This window comes from Gadus morhua, chromosome 12 (assembly GCF_902167405.1).
Source record: "Gadus morhua chromosome 12, gadMor3.0, whole genome shotgun sequence".
Classification (NCBI taxonomy): domain Eukaryota; kingdom Metazoa; phylum Chordata; class Actinopteri; order Gadiformes; family Gadidae; genus Gadus; species Gadus morhua.
In genome coordinates, this window is record NC_044059.1 from 8,095,910 (window position 1) to 8,115,987 (window position 20,078).

Consider the following 20,078-nt stretch of genomic DNA (forward strand, 5'->3'; position numbering starts at 1 on the left):
GGGTCGCGTGCGCAGGGTAAGACGAGGAGTTAACTCTGGCTTGTTTGTGTGTTGTTATGACTCCTCCTCCTCACTCAGTCATCAGACAAGGAGAAACTAGACCAGCTTCAAGAGGAGCTCCTTCGTACCCAGGTATGCACTACGTTTGAAACACACTCTTTCAACCTGTAATGAACTTACAGCTAATAATACAATCTGCTAGCCTCATTTAAATGCCATTAATGTAAATGTCATGTTAAAATTATATAGCTACCCTGCAATCCATCAAGTTGTTTTTTTAGAAACTTCTTTGTTCAGGAATTATAATTTTCTATTCTTACTGCATTGTTGATTTAATGACTTTGATTCAAAGCCTAACTTGTAATTCCCTTTATGAAAGTAGAAATTAAATAACAAGATGTACTTCATTTTTTCGTTAATGTGCAACGTACACAGGCGTGTTGAGGCTCCAACTAAAAACTACATTTTTGTTGTAGCATTACGCTCATGTTTGCCTGTGATGCACCCTAATGTTTTCATGTTCTCCATGGTCACACTGTGCTCTCTGTGCTGCATGTTCTCAGATGAAATACCAACGCATGCTGGAAAGGCTGGAGAAGGAGAACAAGGAGCTGAGGAAGGTGGTGCTACAGAAGGACGACAAGGGTATCCATCAGAGGAAGATCAAGGTGGGCCTCATAGGACTCATAGGAGCCAAGACAAGAATACAATTGACTGAACTGTTTAATATTGCCTATGCTTACCGTTTGTAATGTTCTTCGAATTTGGTGGGATTTTAGGCGGCTAACTTTTTACATTTATTAAAGAAAATGATTGAATCTCCAGTTTTTTTCACCGATGCCTCTTGCAGAAATCTCTGATCGACCTGTATTCTGAGGTCTTGGACATCCTGTCAGACTATGACTCAAACTACAACACCCAGGACCACCTACCCAGGGTACGAAGCAGCCAAACATTGGACCAAACCCGTTCCGTCTTCCTGTATCACAGTGGGCTTGATTCTGTCCATGCTGCCCTCCATCTCACTAACACCGCCCTCCTCTCGTACCTTTCCCAGGTGGTGGTGGTCGGAGACCAGAGTGCGGGGAAGACCAGCGTGCTGGAGATGATCGCTCAGGCCAGGATCTTCCCCCGAGGCTCTGGAGAGATGATGACCCGGTCCCCAGTCAAGGTAAGACCCGTTTGTATCACACAGGAGGCCGGGATAATGTATTGGCTCGGTGTCTTGACCTCTGTCTGCTCCTTGATGGCATATATCTGAATTTAATGTCAAATTTAAAGTGCACACTGGAGTAATTTCCAATGTGCTCCTATCTTTTGAACTATGTCACGAAATACACTTTTTTTCTTAAGAATTTTTTTTCAAATTATTTTTTTAATTAATCATTTTACAATTTTGGACGTGAACCAAAGTAATTGTATCACCGTGCTAAACCTCGTGCCCCCTCTCCCAGGTGACTCTGAGCGAGGGCCCCCACCACGTGGCCATGTTCAAGGACAGCGGCCGGGAGTTCGACCTCGGCAAGGAGGAAGACGTAAGACGACTGGCCTGTCCGCCGTCCCCTCCCTGCAGCACTCCCCCATCCACCGCCATCCTTCAGGTTCACGTGCACGTCTTCTCACTGACCTGCGTACCTTCTGTTCCCCTGTTGTTCCCAGCTGGCCGCATTGAGGCACGAGATTGAGCTGAGGATGAGGAAGAGCGTGAAGGAAGGCCAGACCGTCAGTCCGGAGGTGAGCTGCACAGCGTTGCATCAGAGCGGCTTTCCTGTGCCAACCTGAGGGAGGGATTGGTCACCTGGTAGTTTAATGGCCGATTTAGAGTTGATTGTCGGACCATAAAGGGATACGTACGACGCAATGACTTCTCCTGCTGATATTGTAACGGCGGTCTTTATGTTGTAGCTTATTTGCTTCTGTCATGTTGTGTTTATATGGTCTGCGGTAAACTGGTCAAAGTCCCAATAGTAAACTCCAATTTGAACTAAACACAACAGTAGGGCCCGACCGATATTGATTTTTGAGTGCCGATGCCGATCATTTTCAGAGAAAAATTGCGATTACGATTTAATCGGCCGATTAAAAAAAAAAAAAAAAAAAAAAAAAAAGCATATAAAACATAGTTTTTGTTACCTTAAATATACTTTAAACACTTTTGACGAATATGTGAATTGAATGCAGAACCTTTGAGTGTTTTAGAATACATTTACAGTCAAAAATTAGTGTAATGTAAAATGTAAAATAAATAACTAACTCCCAATGTGCTGCGCTCCTGAGCAGTGACTAACACGTGCGTGCTGAGCAGTATGGTCTTACCGTTAGAGTCTACAGTATAACAAATTAACATGGCCTGGGACCTAAAGAAAAACAGGCACAACATGCTCAAACAACGCGTCTTGTGTACATTGGTGAGGTGAGCCTCTCAATCCTCTTTTTTACTCCAGCTAAAGTTGTTAGATAGCAAGGCGAGTAGGAGCGCAATCTGCAGGATACTAAGCGCAATAACATTTATTAAAAAAATAAATAATCGGTTGTAATCGGCGTCTTTTTGGCCGATGCCGATTATTTTCAAAAAGGCTATAATCGGCCGATTAAATCGGCAGGCCGATAAATCGGTCGGGCCCTACACAACAGCAACCCCAGTGTTGGGGTCATTTGATTCTTGTCTTTTTTTATGTGCAAGCAGCTTAACAAAAATGAGCTGACGTAATTGGTTATTGCTCCCCTTCCGTGTGTCTGTTTGGCAGACAATATCCCTGAGCGTCAAAGGCCCGGGAATACAGAGGATGGTGTTGGTGGACCTGCCAGGAGTCATCAGTGTGAGTGCCCAGGCGCACGCACATACTCGCACACACAGTACTTCAAGCACAGCCCATCACGTCTTTGGTCATCCACAGACGCAGACACAGACAATCGGTGTGTTGTTTTAATATCGCTTCAGACGGTGACCTCAGGCATGGCTCCGGACACCAAGGAGACCATCTTCAGCATCAGCAAGGCCTACATGCAGAACCCCAACGCCATCATCCTGTGTATTCAAGGTGAGCGCCCAGGCGGAACACTAAACAGGTCATCTGAGGAGGTGGTCAATAGTGGCAAAACGGCATGTTTCGTTGTTTAGCTGACCCCAACGCAATCAAAGAATAAATAATTTTAGCATTATAGTGTAATTCGTTTTTGGAATATGATACAATTAAAAACATACATTTCCTGGGTTAAAATAATGATCATAATACTATAAGTTAAATTCTCGCTTTAATTTCTGCACTATAGTATATTAACCGTTTGGTATTATGATGAAAATCAATGCCATCATTTTTTTTTAGATATTAACTTCCATTCATCTTATCGCCATTCATCTCTCGCCAGATGGCAGTGTGGACGCCGAGCGCAGCATCGTCACAGACCTGGTCAGCCAGATGGACCCCCATGGCAAGAGGACCATATTTGTCCTGACCAAGGTGGACCTGGCTGAGAAGAACCTGGCAAGCCCCAGCAGGGTAAGAACCCCCCCCCCCCCCCCCCCTCTCCCCCCGGCATCAACCCCCAGACCGCACGGACAATAGCCTGAGATGGCCCCCCGATGCTGTGTCGAGGTGTAGTGAGGGTTGGGGTGAAGTTCCTTGGAACTTGGTGTTCTGTGTGTGAACCAGACCGACCGAAAGGTAGATCGCATGGAATTAAATAGGTGTGACGTTACAGAGCCATTGTCATACTTCGTTTCAGGTCTTCGATTTGTATTGGAACATGAAAAGCCTCTTTCTGGGTTGAAATGTATGACATTTATGTACACAAAATATGTATGATTTTGTATATACCTCGAAACCATAAAAGAAAAACTGATATTTCACTGATATTTCCACCTTATATTCAATTCATTATTGGTGAAATTTATGAAATATTCTTCTGGGTGCTAAATATAATCTGTGACATGAAAATGCTCTGCAGTAACATCACACAATCATTTTCCTTTAAATTTACAAATTCTGGAGCAATCAGCAGTGCATGTTAGCTCCACCAGGGAGCGCCGAAGTCTTATATTTGAACTTGGTTCACAGGCTTGGTGGAACAGAGATACACAAGCGATCTTCAGTCTCTTGATTCTTTATTTGTCTTGGATTTCAGATCCAACAGATTGTTGAAGGCAAGCTGTTCCCCATGAAGGCTCTGGGATACTTTGCAGTTGTGACAGGGAAAGGTAAGCCGTGCCATTCATGCTAATCCGCTGCTCTCTCCCATACTTGTAGAATTGAACATTTGAGTCATATAGCTCTGTGTATCTCTTCTGTTCAAGGGAGCACTAGCGAAAGCATAGATTCCATCAAGGACTACGAAGAGGACTTTTTCCAGAATTCACGACTACTTCGGTAGGTTGTTTACCTGATTGCGCGTTTACAAGGCACCACAAAAAACCTTCCTAAATCTACTCTGCACTCTATATAATTCTCTGCCTCAATCTAATCAATCGCTCTGGAAAAGTAGGGCTGGGTGATTAATCGAATTCGATTTTGATTTTAGCGTCAAACTATCACAAAATTAACATAATCAAGTTTTCTTTTTTAAAATGTTTTGTAGAAAGTGCAGAGGAGCTTGATACATATCTGTGCATTATTTTAGATTAGAACATTTTCTTTTGGAACATTTCGTGTATTTTTTAAGGCGAAATTTCAAAGTTCTCAGTTACAAAGTGTTATTGAGAGAGACGTACTGAATAATCATAATCAATCATCATCTTTTCAAACTCAAAAAATAATCATTTGAATAATCGTGATGTCAATATTGACCAAAATAATCGTGACTATGATTTTTTTTCCATAATCGAGCAGCCCTAGATTAAAGCGTAAACAAGGAGTTGTTGCTTGATGCAACTTCGGTCCTCCCATTTTGTGAGTGGGATGTTTGCGTGTGTGTTGTGTTGTGATGATAAGCGACGTGGTTCTTCTCTCTCTGCAGTGACGGTATGCTGAAGGCCCACCAGGTGACCACTAAGAACCTGAGCCTGGCCGTGTCCGACTGCTTCTGGAAGATGGTGAGGGAGTCCGTGGAGCAGCAGGCCGATGCTTTCAAAGGTAAGAGTCTGCACCGGAGCCAAATCCGTTCAATATTCCATAAAGGTCTTTGCTTATATTATGGACTTTGCGTAAGAGTCTGAAATCCCTTCTCATTGCTGGTCCCTTTGGACGGTGAGGGAACTGCAGCCTGATCAGATGGTTGGAGTGCAAGCTCCGTGGGTTGAGACAATAACAAGTCACAAACTAATATTAGTTATTTGAATAGATAACTGTTGCGCAAGGTTAAAAATCTATGAAAGAAAATACCCCTTTGCCATTGTCTGCACTTAGTCGTCACTTTTTCCCTGCAAAACAAATCTTTGACGTAAGATCACAACCTAATTGGTTAATTAGTTGTTAGTTAATATAATGGCAATTTAAAGCAATAATTGCACGTAAAAATCCTGCACGTGATCCCTTTCGAAATACAGGTCCACCAATGATCATCCACCAATGACAGCGCTGTGCGTCCAATCCTTTACCCTTATCACACCCTTACCCTCCGCTTGCGCAACACCTTAAAACCTCCTAATAACGTCCCCAGCCCCGACACACAGCCCCTCTCCGTCTCCCTCTCCCCCCCCCCCCCGGCTCGGTCAGCCCCAGCAGCCTGCCACACGCCCAGCCCGGCCCCCCCCCCCTCCGCCCATTAGCCCTGACAACCAGCCGGCCCCTAGCAGCCGCCCCTAACGGCGGGGGGGGAGATTTATGACTCCGTGGCGGCGGGTCTCATCGGCGCATTGTGTGGCGCATTGATCCGCCGGCCGTCAGAAACACGCCGGCGCTCCGGAGCCGCGCCGCCTGGCGTCACCGCCGCCCCCGTCACCCGGCAATTAGCCCACTCCCCAGTGTGTGTGTGTGTGTGTGTGTGTGTGTGTGTGTGTGTGTGTGTGTGTGTGAGAGGGAGACAGTGTGTGCACTCCGTCTCCCTCGGTGTGTTTTGTGTGTGTGTGTGTGCGTGCGTGTGTGTGTGTGTGTGTGAGCGAGAGGGCGACAGTGTGTGCAGTGGACACTGCGTGTGTGTGTGTGTGTGTGTGTGTGGGACAGTGTGTGCACACCGTGTGTGTGTGTGTGTGAGCGAGAGGGGGACAGTGTGTGCACACCGTCTCCCGGGGTGTGTTTTGTGTGGCTGGTGATTAAGGGTGTCTATGTGTGGTGAGCGGCGCCATTCGTACTGCTGCTAAGGGGCCAGTTAAGACGCCGTCGTCTGTGCAAAGGTCCCCGCTTTTTATTGAAAAGGATGGGCGCCATTAAAGCGCTGAGAGCTGCCTGTATATCACCCCGGGGGTTGAGGCAGAGCCCAGCCTGTCCCTATCCCTGGGAGGCCACGGGTACAATGGCCAGGAAGTATCAGCGTTTGATAGGGCAGAGCGTTATAACGGGAAAGAGTAAACCGAAGCAAAAGGGCTGTAAAGATGAGTTCATCCAGACGGGTTGAAGAGCTCGCGGGAGACAAACCGCCTTCAACGACCAGCAGGTCAAGCTGCGGTGTATAAATTCCTACCTGACGTTGTCCTGATTGTACGGTCTTAGAGGATCTTATGACACAGTAGAGAGGATAAACGGCTCAAGCAATTTTTTATTTTATGCTTATGAAACGTATTCTTTGGCAAGTAACTACGCTCAATAACCTCGTCCACCTTTTAATTCATGTGCTCGCAAGAGGCAAGATGAACGCGAGCTTTATGCCTTTCTGATCACGCTGGTAGGTTGCTACATGTCATGGATGATCATGTGGATCAGAATAAGGAAATTGTCAATTTGCAGTTGTTATTAGATTTGGCTACCGACTGCATATTTAATTGGTGGACGATGTACTGCAAGGATTTGTTTTTCACTTGAAGAAAATCTTGGGAAATGGCTTTTCATTGTTACAGTGAACATTTTCTGTATCTATGCAGTTTAGAGATCAGACTATGAAAACAAACACAAGGTGGTGCTGGCTTTTCCAGAGGTCATCCATCGTGTTGGATGTGATCGTCCCTGTTTTTCTCTGTCCGCAGCGTCTCGTTTCAACTTGGAGACAGAGTGGAAGAACAACTATCCCCGTCTGCGAGAACTAGATCGGGTGAGAAGATCACAAAGTCCCACTTGAATACGATTCATAACGATTGCCGAAACATTTTAAGACTTTGATGAAATAAGATAATTTGGGTTGGAGTGGTCATCTAGATGTGTATGTGTCTGTGCGACTTTGTTTGTTTGTGTGTGTGTGTGTGTACCTGCTGTGTAACTTGGATGTGTCTCCCTGCAGAACGAGCTCTATGAAAAAGCCAAGAACGAAATACTGGATGAAGTGATCAGTCTGAGTCAAGTGACTCCAAAACATTGGTGAGTCGAGTTACGTGTGCAGCATGAGTGCACGTTATCCTGAATCTGTGACACTCGCTTCAATCTGCAAAACTCTGAAAAACCCGGTACCTGAGGCCAATTAGGGAACCGTCTGTTCCCTCACGCCAACCATCGTGTATAATACATCCCATAATATGTATGTTATGAGAACCCCCTGCGCACCATCCCCCCCTCCCCCACATCGGGGAAAAGCTCTCTTAATGAGATGTATGCACAGTGTTACGTCCCGTCCCAAGTGCGTGCGTGCGTGCGTGCGTGTGTGTGTGTGTGTGTGTGTGTGTGTGTGTGTGTGTGTGTGTGTGTGTGTGTGTGTGTGTGTGTGTGTGTGTGTGTGTGTGTGTGTGTGTGTGTGTGTGTGTGTGTGTGTGTGTGTGTGTGTCGCCGCTGGGTCGATGCTGTGATGAACGACCTGTGAAGGGGCGCTGTAACTACAGCCCGCTAACTCCGTCAGAGACAGTAGGGGTGGGAGGGGGGGGGGGGCAGGCAGGCAGGCAATCGACAGCAAGCGGCACCGTCTCAAGCAAAAGGAGCCCGCCGCATGAAATATGAGCACAGTGTGTTTATGATAAATTAGACGGCAATGGGTGGGAGCGCTTCCCACTGCTCCAAATCCCGGAGGACTGTTCGTTCCTGAACGTATTTGTCTCATCGCCCCGTAGTGTACGAGAGGGAGAGGTAGGAGCTGTTTGCTGGGAAGAGGCGGGTGTGCTCCCCGCTGTATTGGTATTTTACACTCAAGTGCAACGACGGGATAGTAGCGAGCTGGCGATGGCGCGGCTCGATAGTGGGGAGTGATGCTGACCCAGGCCCCCTCTGCTCATTGTTCCCCTGCCCCTGTGGATTACTCTGTGCTTCATAGCTGGAGCTGCAGTCCAGCTATGACCAATTCACTGGCCTGTGCGTCTGTCCAGCTAGGAGCTAGGTTTAAAAAAATCGTAATTTTAATAAAATAGTTTTTTTTTCACATTATTATTTTTAAATATTTAATCATTTAGATTATTATTATTTTTTTTATAATTGCTCAAAATGTAGCCGAATTGAGGGAATATTCAATGGAAGGGATTAAAGACGAACCAAAAAATGCATGTTGGTGAATCAATTACTCACCTTGAATCACCTGGAATTATCCTAATTGTTTTGAGCTGGTGAATTCCTAAATCAGCGCTGCCAGGTCCATAACAGTACAACAACATTTTAAAAGTGCACCTTATCCAACAGTGTTATTTATTCTACATGACCTTTAACCCTCCTTCCCCCTGCTTCCCCTCAGGGAGGCCATTCTGCAGAAGAAGCTGTGGGAGCGCGTGTCCACCCATGTGATCGAGAACATCTACCTGCCTGCAGCCCAGACCATGAACTCGGGCACCTTCAACACCACGGTGGACATCAAGCTCAAACAGTGGACCGACAAGCAGCTGCCCCACAAAGCACTGGAGGTAACGTTACAAATAATGATATCATTAAAAAAAGATTTCTGAATTGTTGAATTCTGATTCAGTTTGGTTGACGCAAATAGTTTTTTACGAAATGATACTATTTATTTAATTCGAAATGCATTTCGTTAGGCTCATAGCGTAATTGCTTAAGTCATATTTGAAGGTTCATCTTGTATTTAGCATCACAAATTACACTAGGTCAAATAGATGACTTAGGCAGATAGTGATTATTTAATGTAAAAAGCTCTCTGATTGGCTTAAGATATAGCCAATGAGGCGCAGTGAATCTGCAGCATCAGGAGAGTAGAGTATGGTTAGGTATCATCATTTGGCCAAAATATGACTGAGGCAATTATGCTATGAGGCTAACGATTTTAGAAAAATAATGTAAGTTGACTTCTTATAGTAATTATTTCACGCAGCTGTACTATTGTTAAGTGAGGAGTGCACATAAGGAAACACCCCGACTCAATCCTCAGTGCCCGCGGCCCTCCTCAATGCATTCTCCTCTGTGACCCCCAGGTGGCGTGGGAGACCCTGCAGGAGGAGTTTGCCCGCTTCATGGCCGAGTACAAAGGCAAGGACCAGGACGACATCTTCGACAAGCTGAAGGAGGCGGTGAAGGACGAGAGCATCAAGAGGCACAAGTGGAACGAGAGGGCCATGGACAGCCTGGTGAGAACCCCATCCCGGACATCAACCCCCCCCACCCTGGACCTCATCTCTCACTCAGGCTCTTCCTGAAGAGGCTGTCATTTTATATTCGTGCACTAAATGTTAAAAAAAGACAAAAGGAAATATGACAAGATTCCGCTGTACGTTATTACTCGACTCAAGGGAGTTACAACTCTATCATGGATTCGATTAAAACTTTGAAACTTGAGTCAAACCTTGTAAATAGTTGTGTGGGTTTATGGTTGGATTGGTCACTGAATATCGCCCTCAGTGTGTCCCAAAGCTACCATGAAAGCATAAGTGTTACACTTTCAATATGACAAAGCCAAAGTTGTTAATAATGATAAGTGTGTGTGTGTGTGTGTGTGTGTGCGTGTGTGTTTTAGAGGGTGATCCAACACAACGCCCTGGAGGACCGCTCCATTACAGACAAGCCCCAGTGGGACGCAGCCATCCAGTTCATGGATGAGACTCTGCAGTCCCGCCTCAAAGACAGTATGTACCCTTTACACTACGTACCTTACCCACCCAGGCTTCCTGAGTCCTTACCTCCCATAGAAGCCTGTCACCATACAGGGGAACTGGAGTTGCAATGATCTTTGTAGTGTTAACACTAATCAGCAGGCCATTGGCAGTTATCGTGGTTTTATTTTTATTTGATTGAACATGTTAACAATAATATTAACAAAATAATGAGCAATAAAATGCAAGAAATAAAATAAAATGCAAAACACATTGGATCATCAGGATCCTATGCAAAAAGTACCTAACTCAAATAATACAGTTCATGTTCAAAAGGGATTGGGAGAGGTTGAAAACGTTTCTGGTGCTCATGTTCACGTCTAGCTGAAGATGAATTCACACGTCTGTGGTTGTTCTACCTGATTGTGAATGACTCACACAGGTCTCTTCAGAAACACCAAACAAAGTCCACTCCTTTGAAGATATGTTGAAAAAGCTATCCATGTGAAAAAGATGTTTCAAATGTCATTCAAATGTAACCACTGAAAAGCGCAGTGTTTTGATTTATACGGATGCTTGTTGCTTGACCAATCAGCAACGACTTGCCGTGTTCCCCTGCGGAAAATTGCGATGCGTCAATGTTTTGATTACGTGATTTGGGCTTCAGTTGTTATTTGTTGCGGCGCCTGTAAGTCGAGTCCTCGCTAAGGCATAGCGTTAGACTCTTCGAATCTGTAAACCTAGCGGAAAAAGGAAGAAGCCTTCCTTCTCAGACGCATTTATCCAAAGCGACTTACATCGGTTAATACACACATTGACACACCGACGGCAGAGTCAACCATGCAAGGCGACAGCCAGCTCGTCAGGAGCAGTTAGGGTTAAGGGTCTTGCTCAGGGACACATCAACACTCGGCTAGGAGGAGCTGGGGATCGAACTAGCAACCTTTTATAGTGCAAAATGTTTAGAGCGGGACAGACATTCAGTTTTGTCATTTTCTATCTCATTCCTTTTATTTTTCCTCTTCAAGCCGAGTCGGTGATTCAGGATATGGTGGGGCCTGACTGGAAGCAGAGGTGGATGAACTGGTCCAGTCGGACGGCCGATCAGGTCAGAGGTCACTTCTATACTGTGCCGTAGCCCGTTGGTTCTCCCCAGGTCCCAAGATACTACAGCTGTATAGCATTATTGAATACCGATGGACGAAACTATTGACTCTAACTTGACCCCAACTCTAGCTTCCTCAGGGAAGGGAACTTTGCGTGTTGGATATAATCTTGCTTAGTCTCTCAATGAAGCTACCAGGGCTGGCCTGAAGACACCATTTCAAGCTGCAGATAATCGATAGTTATTCGAGTGGATGTTAAAATGTTTTTATTTATTTTTTGTCTGTATCCCTCCGTTTCCCTCGATGCAGCACATCCGCAACGAGACCAAGAACGAGCTGGAGCGCCTGCTGAAGCTCAACGAGGAGCACACGGCCTACCTGGCCAACGACGAGGTCACCACGGTCCGCAAGAACCTGGAGGGCCGAGGGGTGCAGGTGGACCCCGTGCTGGTGAGACCCCAGACCACGGGACCCGCAAACCGGAGGCCTACTGACACACTCGGGATAGGACGCCACATGGCATATGTACATGACAAGCTGGCCATACGGGGGCCACAATAATCTGCTGGGACAGGGCTTCTTCTGACGGTAGTCTGAACATGGAACAACCTCAAATGACCTCCTTGTATCATACGACACATTACCAAATGTTTATCATTTTGTCGTTTTGGACACTTTGTTATTATTATAGGCATTTTTAAATTAAATTTGTAATGCTTTGGAATCGTGGTCAATTTTGCCTTCATTTAGACAGCAGGCATCGGGTTTAAAAAAACAATCCCGCTCCGCTTCAAAACGTTCCTGCCTCCTTATTCAAGATATAGCGTGGACACCAAGCGACCAATCGTCTTCCTGCGTTCCTCAGATCAAGGACACGTGGCACCAGATGTACCGCCGGCACTTCCTGCAGAAGGCGCTGATCCACTGTAACCTGTGCAAGAAGGGCTTCTACTACTACCAGAGGCACTTTGTGGACGCTGAGGTGGGGGAAGGGAGTGCATCAGGGGGGCGCTCCTAACGCTAAACTACTCTGAATGAACCGAGGATCCGACCGCTAACCTTTTGTGTTCCTTTGTTTCTCCTTCACGCGCACACGCGCGCACACACACACACCTCCACCTACAGTTGGAGTGCAACGACGTGGTGTTGTTCTGGCGGATCCAGAGGATGCTGATGATCACGGCCAACACGCTGAGACAGCAGCTCACCAACAATGAGGGTAAGCTGATGAAATTGCACAGAAAAATTAGAAATTGTAAAACCCATTTTTTTTTTACTATTTCTGGTTAACCGAATGTCCTTAATCGTCTCTAAGGTTGTTAATCAAACACAAACCAACTCAAAGCGTGTTATTTTTCTTCCTTACTTATCGATATGAAAGTGTCTTCAGTAGAAAGAGCAGAACGAGACCGACATGGGGATCCTAACTGCACCTATAATTAAAACATTTTTAACATCGTACCTAAACTTTTCAAATTGTGTAAAAACCAAAGAAACGGTAATGTTTAATTCAGTGATCACTGACCCAGAGGGTAATTTCTTCACCACTCCCATCAGGAGCGCCTCGTACAATACTTTGGTCCACAGGGAACGTTTTTAATAGAATCCCCAGTGCACAGGGAACCCCTGCGCGTGTTCGCTGCCACTGCTCTCAACCCACAGTCAGTCCCCCTCCGCCCCAGACACACTCCATCCATTAGAGCGCTTGCAGCCAATCAAGGGGCCAATTACAGTCAGGTTTCTGACTGGTGTCCTCCCCAAGCAAACCCTCCCCCACACAGAAGCCTAATTATTTCCACCGTCGCTGCTCAACGCTTTGCTCATTAGCGGAATGAGCGCCCCGCGTGTGTGTGTGCGCGGTGCTAGGCGGTAATAAACCTGAACACCTTGTAGTCCCAGACGCGTGTGGAAACCCTGTTTATGGTCCTCTGTTGGTTACTTATTTTTCCTCCCTTAAAAGGTAGAAAAACAGTTGGAGGCATTTTTGGTTTTGTTTATTTTCACCAGGGGTCCTGTTAATTGAATAGCTGAAAATGAGTATCTACTGGTTTTGCGTCTATGGAGATATACAGACTATAGTTTGTGCGTGGGAACACAAAAAAAAAAGGTATTAATTATTCATAGCCAACAGGAAAACAATATTGTGGGTGGGGATTAGCATTGCTTCGTTCTGCATTGTTTTGTTCTCGTTTTTTTTTTGTTTTGTGTGTTGTCATTCTTTAACCCTGTCCCTCCCCTCCTATTTATCCAGTACGACGTCTGGAGAAAAACGTAAAGGAAGTCTTGGAGGACTTTGGAGAGGACTCTGAGAAGAAGAAGCACCTCATCATCGGGCGACGTGTCCAACTGGCCGAGGACCTCAGTGAGTCACTCACTCACTCATCACTCACTCACTCACCCACTCTCATACACAAACAGACTCAGAATCACGCACACTCACACTCTCTTTTAATCAGTGCTCCCACCTATAGGAGCCTCTGGTGCTACCAGCAGGTGGCAGTAGTCTCTAAATAATGCGTGTTCGGTGAATCCACAGGTCTTCTTCTTGTCTCTCTGGCTGTCCCAGTAGATTGGGCTCTGTTGAATATCCATCAGACACATCTCAAGGCCGACCACGTGATCTAAAATGCGCCATGCCTTATTTGAAACGCCCATTTGTACATGCGTGTTGTGCTGTATTTCCGATGGTCTATATTGGTCTGTTATCTATACATCCAAAAGCTTACGTACGTTATCTGTATAATTAGCTAGATAGATCCACTTAGATACAAAATGAGTCGAATCTTTAACTAACAGGGAGGTGTTTGCACGCGGTTGTATAATAAAAATGTTCTGAGGCTGTAACTGCCACAGAAGTGTGTGTTTGAACACTATAGCCGTGCATCCGCCCGCTGCCCGTCAGGGCCAGCCGCCTGCCGGCTCCTTGTTAACACAACTCTGCTGATTAAACACGCCATAATTTGCACTGTGCCTGCAAGACGAGCCCTGACTCGCTCGGACGCTATTTCTGTCCGTCTCTCAATCCCCCCCCCCCCCCCCCCCCTCTCCTCTCCTCTCTAGGTCTCTCCCTCCCCCTATGCTCCACCACCTCTCTCTGCGTATATCTGTCTTTTTGCCTCTTCTGACCATCTATTTTTATTTTTTCCTAGCGTATTTTATTAATAGATTGTTTATTTTCTCACCCTTAATGTGTGTTTTACTGATTAACCTTTTTCTCGCCCTCTCTCTCTTTCTATCGTTGTCTATTTCATTCTCTCGGTCTATCGCTGCTTCTCTCTGACTCGCCACACTAAAACAATAAGCAGAGAAAAAAAGTGTTATCCCCTTTTGGTCACGTCTCAATTAGTGTGTAAAGGCATAATTGCCTCATTAAGGTTTCGTTTTTGTCTCTATTCCTATTTATTTTTCATTCATGCCTAACTGAACTGGAGCCAATTTAATTATGGTGGGGAAAAATAAAATTAGGGCTCCTGGTAGACTGAAGTTCGACTAAGCAAACAGAAATCTGCGTGTTATCTCTTGATTTTCATTATCGGCCACAGTGCATTCTACTCTACCTGCTAATATCACATAGTTGCTGTTTGGAGGACGTCAGTGGGTTTCACATCCACTCCATTAGATGATATGCCTGCAAACGTTGCCTTACTTTACACTTTACATACTTTTTTGTCGTCCTTTTTAATAAAATGCGGTCAGATCGACTTCTTCAGTAGTTCAGTAAGTTACAACTAACTGTCTTCCTTTTAATTGGGCGATTTCAAAGTTGTGAAAACCAGGAGTTTTTACCTCCTGTCCTATAAATCGCATAGTATATCAAAGCGTATTATTATTAAAGCAGGATCTACAGAGCCTTCAATATAATTTCTTTATAATAATTAATGTTATTCATAACACTATAGCCTATCACTCAAAAATAAAACAGATTGGTCTGCATCTGTCCCTCCCACCCCTGAAATAAATGCATTAATAAGCGCTTTTTTCCTTAAAAGTATCAGCGCTTGTCCGACCGGTTAGAATTTGGTCAAACAAGTGCATATCAACGGAAGAATCGACCAGGACTGCCCAGCCCTAAATGAAAGCACCAGTTTTATTACAGTCAAGTGCTGCCTCTCAGCACAGCACCAGTGCTTTCCACTGTCTCACAAAAAACACAAACACGTTGACCGCCGGACCCGTCCTGGCCTGCTAGACCTTATCTCTCCTGTTTTTCAGGGTTTAAATGGTCTGTCTTGTCGTATTTCTTCTCCCAGGCGCTGGTTGTTTTCCATGCATTAACAGGCCCATATGGGTGGATTACAGGGTCTCGCTGGAGTCAAGCTCATGTGCTTTAAAGGGCTGATGCTAAGCAGGTATGTAGGGTGTAGTCACTCAAGCAGACGCTGTCAGACCGCATAGCTGGAGTCAATGATGGCTGGTCTTTGTCGGACAGGTACTCTGGGAAGGGTTGGGAGGTCAAAGGTCAACTGACAAACCCCTAAGCATGCTGACGTGTGTGTGTGTGTGTGTGTGTGTGTGTGTGTGTGTGTGTGTGTGTGTGTGTGTGTGTGCGTGTGCGTGCGTGCGTGCGTGCGTGTGTGTGTGCGTCGGCTGAATGAGTCACTTGCAGACTCTGATTCTTGTTTCTGTTTGGACCCCCGCTGGTAACCAGACCCTGGGAGAGGCTTCTACTTTCAGCTGTGGCACGCTCTCTCTCTCTCTCTCACACACACACACACACACACACACACACACACACACACACACACACACACACACACACACACACACACACACACACACACACACACACACACACACACACACACAGCATTGACCCCATCTCCACCCACTCCCCTGAACGTTGACTATTAGCCAGATCTGGCCTGTGCCAGCATAGGCAAGCCCAGACCCATCTAGACCACCGATACTTGCAGGCACTCGCCTAACTACAACAACAACAAAACAAACTTTCCCTGAGTTTTTATAAACGCTGTCACCGACCCATGCATGGCTGACCACGTGCAGTCAGGGGCCCACTTTCCAACCCTCAACCGCTCCAGTGGAGCCATTGGAGCATGTTTGGTTTCGGTGCCATTCCCATGGATGGGACTTTATCTGAAGTTCGTCTGTATCTCAGCGCTGAATGATTTCAGCCACCAACGATCTACCCGTGGTCGCCTCGGTTGGGCCGGCGTTTTGAACAAGGCATTACTTCCAATACCTTGGTTACGCAGTTAAAAAAAACAAAACAAGGACATCAAACATTGACATACGATAGGAGTGGAAGTGGACGCCCTTGTGTTTACATGCCCATTTAATAGTGTGCTATTAGCTGCCAGAAAAGGCCTTTCCCTGGCACGTCACGCTAATTATTAGCCATCCGTTGGCGGTTGGGCTTAATAACAGGGCTGCAGCCGCCGCGTGTTTGAAGCATCCTCAGCAGTCCTCCTATTAAGCTAAGTGGTGACAGTGGTGTGCCACTGGTGCAGCACGAGCTAGGCGTGCCGCCGGACCTGGACTTAACCTCCCAGTCCCCCGTCACACACACGCACACACACACACACCGTTTAATGTGTGCAAACCCACACCTCTTATGTACATATGTTCATACACACACAGACATAAACTCGCTGACCTTCCCAGATGCACAGGAAACCATGCATGTCTGTGCACACATACACTCCTTAAGTACCCTTTCCTTAACCTAACCAGGTAACTCTCTTGAGAGAGAGACCTTACCTTACCTTGAGGTTGCATATATTGATATAACCATATCAATGTGCTGTTTGCGTGCATTGTGTGTTCTGCATGATGCCTGGGTGGTAAGACACACCTACCCTTGCATCGCTTGTGCCGTCTGTTCCAAGACGGATGACATTTGGCACTATGTTTCCTGTTTGCAGAACCTCTGGTCTATAGACTCAAAGATCTTATTGATAACCCCAAGCCTTAGTATCGGTAAAAGTCAACCTGGACACACACACGGACACACACACACACACACGGACACACACACGGACACACACACACACACACAGGTGTGTGTGTTACATCACATCAGCAGTGTGACTTAACATTTACACGATTGCCACCCACATACTGAACTTGCCACCCTTTCCCTCGGTCTTCCCTCTCTATCTATGTTTATTCTCGATTCTTTCCTTCCTGCGGCCCTGATAAGGACCTCTCTGTTAAGGGTCTGCCGGTGAATGGCTGCCTCCTGTCTTGTTTGTTTTCAGGGCAACGCTGGAAATCAGTTGAGCTAACCAAACACAACCTGGCATCCTTCAGTGCTTCGGCCTTGTGCAGACACACGCTCATGCATGCATGCAAGCACACACACACCAAATTATTAACGAATGCGATTGCTTCCTGCTAGTTTACCTGTAAATGCCGAAACGTTACTCTTATCAGATTATGCCGTTAATAATCACTGGCTGTCTCTAACCATTTACCAACGCGGGGCTTAAACTGCAGCTGAATAAGTCAGCCATTCACGATTTAGATAATTAATATTGGCTTGTCTATCAGCTGTACCATCCAAGAATCGCTCAAAATCACACCCTTTTCTTCCTACTGTCTTACTATGCTGATAATTCCTAGTACTTGCTTGCAAAGGCGCCCATTTGGAGCTGCAGCCGCCTCCACAATGCTGGCCTTAATGTTTCATAGTAAAGTAGTGGCCAGTATCGCAGCTGGGGGTCACCCTGCTCGCACGCTCCTCTTTCATGGCAGCCATGTTGTCCTGCATATTTACATGAGCGATTGGTGTGATGTTGGACACAGCCCATGTCTTGGAAGAAGAGCTGGGTGTCGGAACGCACCTCTAGCCATCCACGCTAGGTCAGACGAATCTAAAGGGCGCTGGTCTTGATGTCCCCCTCATGCATGGAGCCCGGTTTTCAGTTACATTGGACACCAAACACATGCCTGTCCCTCTCTCTCTCGCTCTCTCTCTCTCTCTCTCCCCTCAAGTCCTCTCTGTCTCTCTCCTCAAGTCCTCTCTGTCTCTACACAGTGTCAGGAATGCCCAGGCCTGTCTAGCCTCGCACGCCCTATATGGAAAGACTATCCCCAGCCCTCCTCCCCCTCCAAATAGGCGTGACATTCCCACTTCCCACCGTGGAAGACTCATCTCCGTGGGAGATGTGGGATGTGGGAATGCCTTTGGTATCTACTAAGCGATCTGTTGAGCAGAGACGCTTTTGTGCGTGTGCACACAGGCACACACACGCATGCACAAGCAGGCACGCACTTGCGCGGACACACAGGCAGACACGCATGCCGGCACGCACACACACACACGCACAATCACAATCGCAATGTCTTGAGTGTAAAGATAGGGCAGAGATGCATTGGGGTGATTTTATTACGCTTGTAAGGCCATCTGTTAATCATTCCAGCAGACATTAGCTTAACACAGGAGAGCATGTGTAAAAAGCCCACTGTTTATCCTAAACGCTATAAACTGTCAAGTGGTGTGGGAGAGGGGGGGCTGGCGGTGAGCAGACGTCAGAGCAGCCTAGAATTATCACCGGCGTGCCGTTAATTAGTTTTTTGTGTGGACTTGTTAAAGTGACGTCCCCCGTTAAAGCCTAAAGCCCAGGCAGACTTGACTTGTCGAGTTTGAGTGTTTTAATTACAAACGCGTACCGCAACGTCGACAACAGCAATTAGAGGCGAGCACGGCAGGACTCCCGCTCCCGGGGCGGGGGGGGACCTCTAGACCTCCAGCCCTACATCCCCTCACATCCCCTCCCATCCCATCCAACGACAAGTCTTGTAACGCTTGATTTGTTGCCTTTTTTTAAGTGTCGTTGGCGTTGTGCTTATCAACAGTTTTTTGTTTTTTTTAATCGCTCGTCTTATGATTTGATTCTTGTAATCGTTTTCTCTTTTTTTTCTCGTATCAGTGTTTAAAACGTCTTGAATCTGAGAGTAAGGGGGGCTTTCCTCTCATCAATTAATCCATATGCCGCTTCGTTTCGCTCATGTCAGGCAGCGGGAGAGGGGAGGATGCGGGTTGTTAGACATCCCACACAGAGCACTGTCTGTGTGTGTGCATGTGTAGGCGCTGGGTGTCGATCTCTGTAAATGAGCGGCGCAGACTGACTCACGGCCTGACGGAGCGATCTGCCTCAGAGCACCCAACCAGATGCATTCCTAAAGGCAAAGTACGACGGCATACTGGCGTAGGGGAAGTTCCTGAAGAGCACCCAAAGTTTAGCTCATGAAAAGATGGGCTATTTGCCAGCATAGGATTTCAAATAGCCTTCTTTTATGTATGAATGTTTACGCTGTAATTGCTGAACTCTAGACGGGGACATGGAGGTACACACATAATAGGGTAACAATGTTCACATGGTTGTTTACGTCTTATGTTTCTGTCGTTTCCCCATTGCTTGTTTTAATAAGCTCAGGTCATGCAGTTGTTTTTTTGCCGTCTTGCTCATTGACTATGTATTGAAATTGAACTTGAAACAAATAACAAATGCCCGCACGTACACACACGCACGTACGCACGAACGCACGCACGCGCGCGCACACACTAGGGCTTTGACTTTTGCCCAAAAATCATATTCAAAGTTCGTTTGTTTATTAATATTAATATTTGAATATTTATTAATAATATTTTGACCATTAAATGCCTTCAGTAAGACCTGGATTGGGCTTTGCGTGGTTTGTTTACCTTGTTGCTATGGTTACCGGTCTTGCACGTTCCAACTGTTTATTAGGTTTCTAATAAATCGCTGTCTAATCAATACTTCATTCACTGAACGAGGAATGACGATGTTCGGAGTCAAAGCCCTAACAACACACACACACACACACACACACACACACACACACACACACACACACACACACACACACCCCCCCACCCCCCCCACAACCACCCTGGAGAGGTGCTAGCGTGTCTGGGGCAGGCAGCCCGTGCCTCCGGCCCACAGCAAGGTGTGACCCTGAAGGTCATCCTGCTCCACAGGCTACCTGCTCCAGACAGCCCCCCCCCCCCC

At 46.3% G+C, this 20,078-nt stretch overlaps 1 protein-coding gene across 6 annotated transcripts in view; it reads left to right on the top strand.

The window, feature by feature from the left end:
• opa1 (OPA1 mitochondrial dynamin like GTPase) overlaps positions 1 to 20,078 on the top strand; it is a 44,999-nt gene that overhangs the window by 9,428 nt on the left and 15,493 nt on the right. For all 6 annotated transcript variants that reach the window (XM_030372462.1, XM_030372463.1, XM_030372466.1 and 3 more), the window contains 22 exons: positions 79 to 132; positions 564 to 668; positions 851 to 937; positions 1,058 to 1,171; positions 1,455 to 1,535; positions 1,660 to 1,734; positions 2,748 to 2,819; positions 2,942 to 3,041; positions 3,370 to 3,500; positions 4,126 to 4,198; positions 4,295 to 4,367; positions 4,954 to 5,069; positions 7,055 to 7,119; positions 7,306 to 7,382; positions 8,674 to 8,839; positions 9,362 to 9,514; positions 9,901 to 10,009; positions 11,005 to 11,084; positions 11,392 to 11,532; positions 11,948 to 12,064; positions 12,208 to 12,301; positions 13,334 to 13,444. In XM_030372462.1, coding sequence (XP_030228322.1) covers positions 79 to 132; positions 564 to 668; positions 851 to 937; positions 1,058 to 1,171; positions 1,455 to 1,535; positions 1,660 to 1,734; positions 2,748 to 2,819; positions 2,942 to 3,041; positions 3,370 to 3,500; positions 4,126 to 4,198; positions 4,295 to 4,367; positions 4,954 to 5,069; positions 7,055 to 7,119; positions 7,306 to 7,382; positions 8,674 to 8,839; positions 9,362 to 9,514; positions 9,901 to 10,009; positions 11,005 to 11,084; positions 11,392 to 11,532; positions 11,948 to 12,064; positions 12,208 to 12,301; positions 13,334 to 13,444 — 2,194 coding nt within the window. The remainder of the gene's footprint in view (positions 1 to 78; positions 133 to 563; positions 669 to 850; positions 938 to 1,057; positions 1,172 to 1,454; positions 1,536 to 1,659; positions 1,735 to 2,747; positions 2,820 to 2,941; positions 3,042 to 3,369; positions 3,501 to 4,125; positions 4,199 to 4,294; positions 4,368 to 4,953; positions 5,070 to 7,054; positions 7,120 to 7,305; positions 7,383 to 8,673; positions 8,840 to 9,361; positions 9,515 to 9,900; positions 10,010 to 11,004; positions 11,085 to 11,391; positions 11,533 to 11,947; positions 12,065 to 12,207; positions 12,302 to 13,333; positions 13,445 to 20,078) is intronic.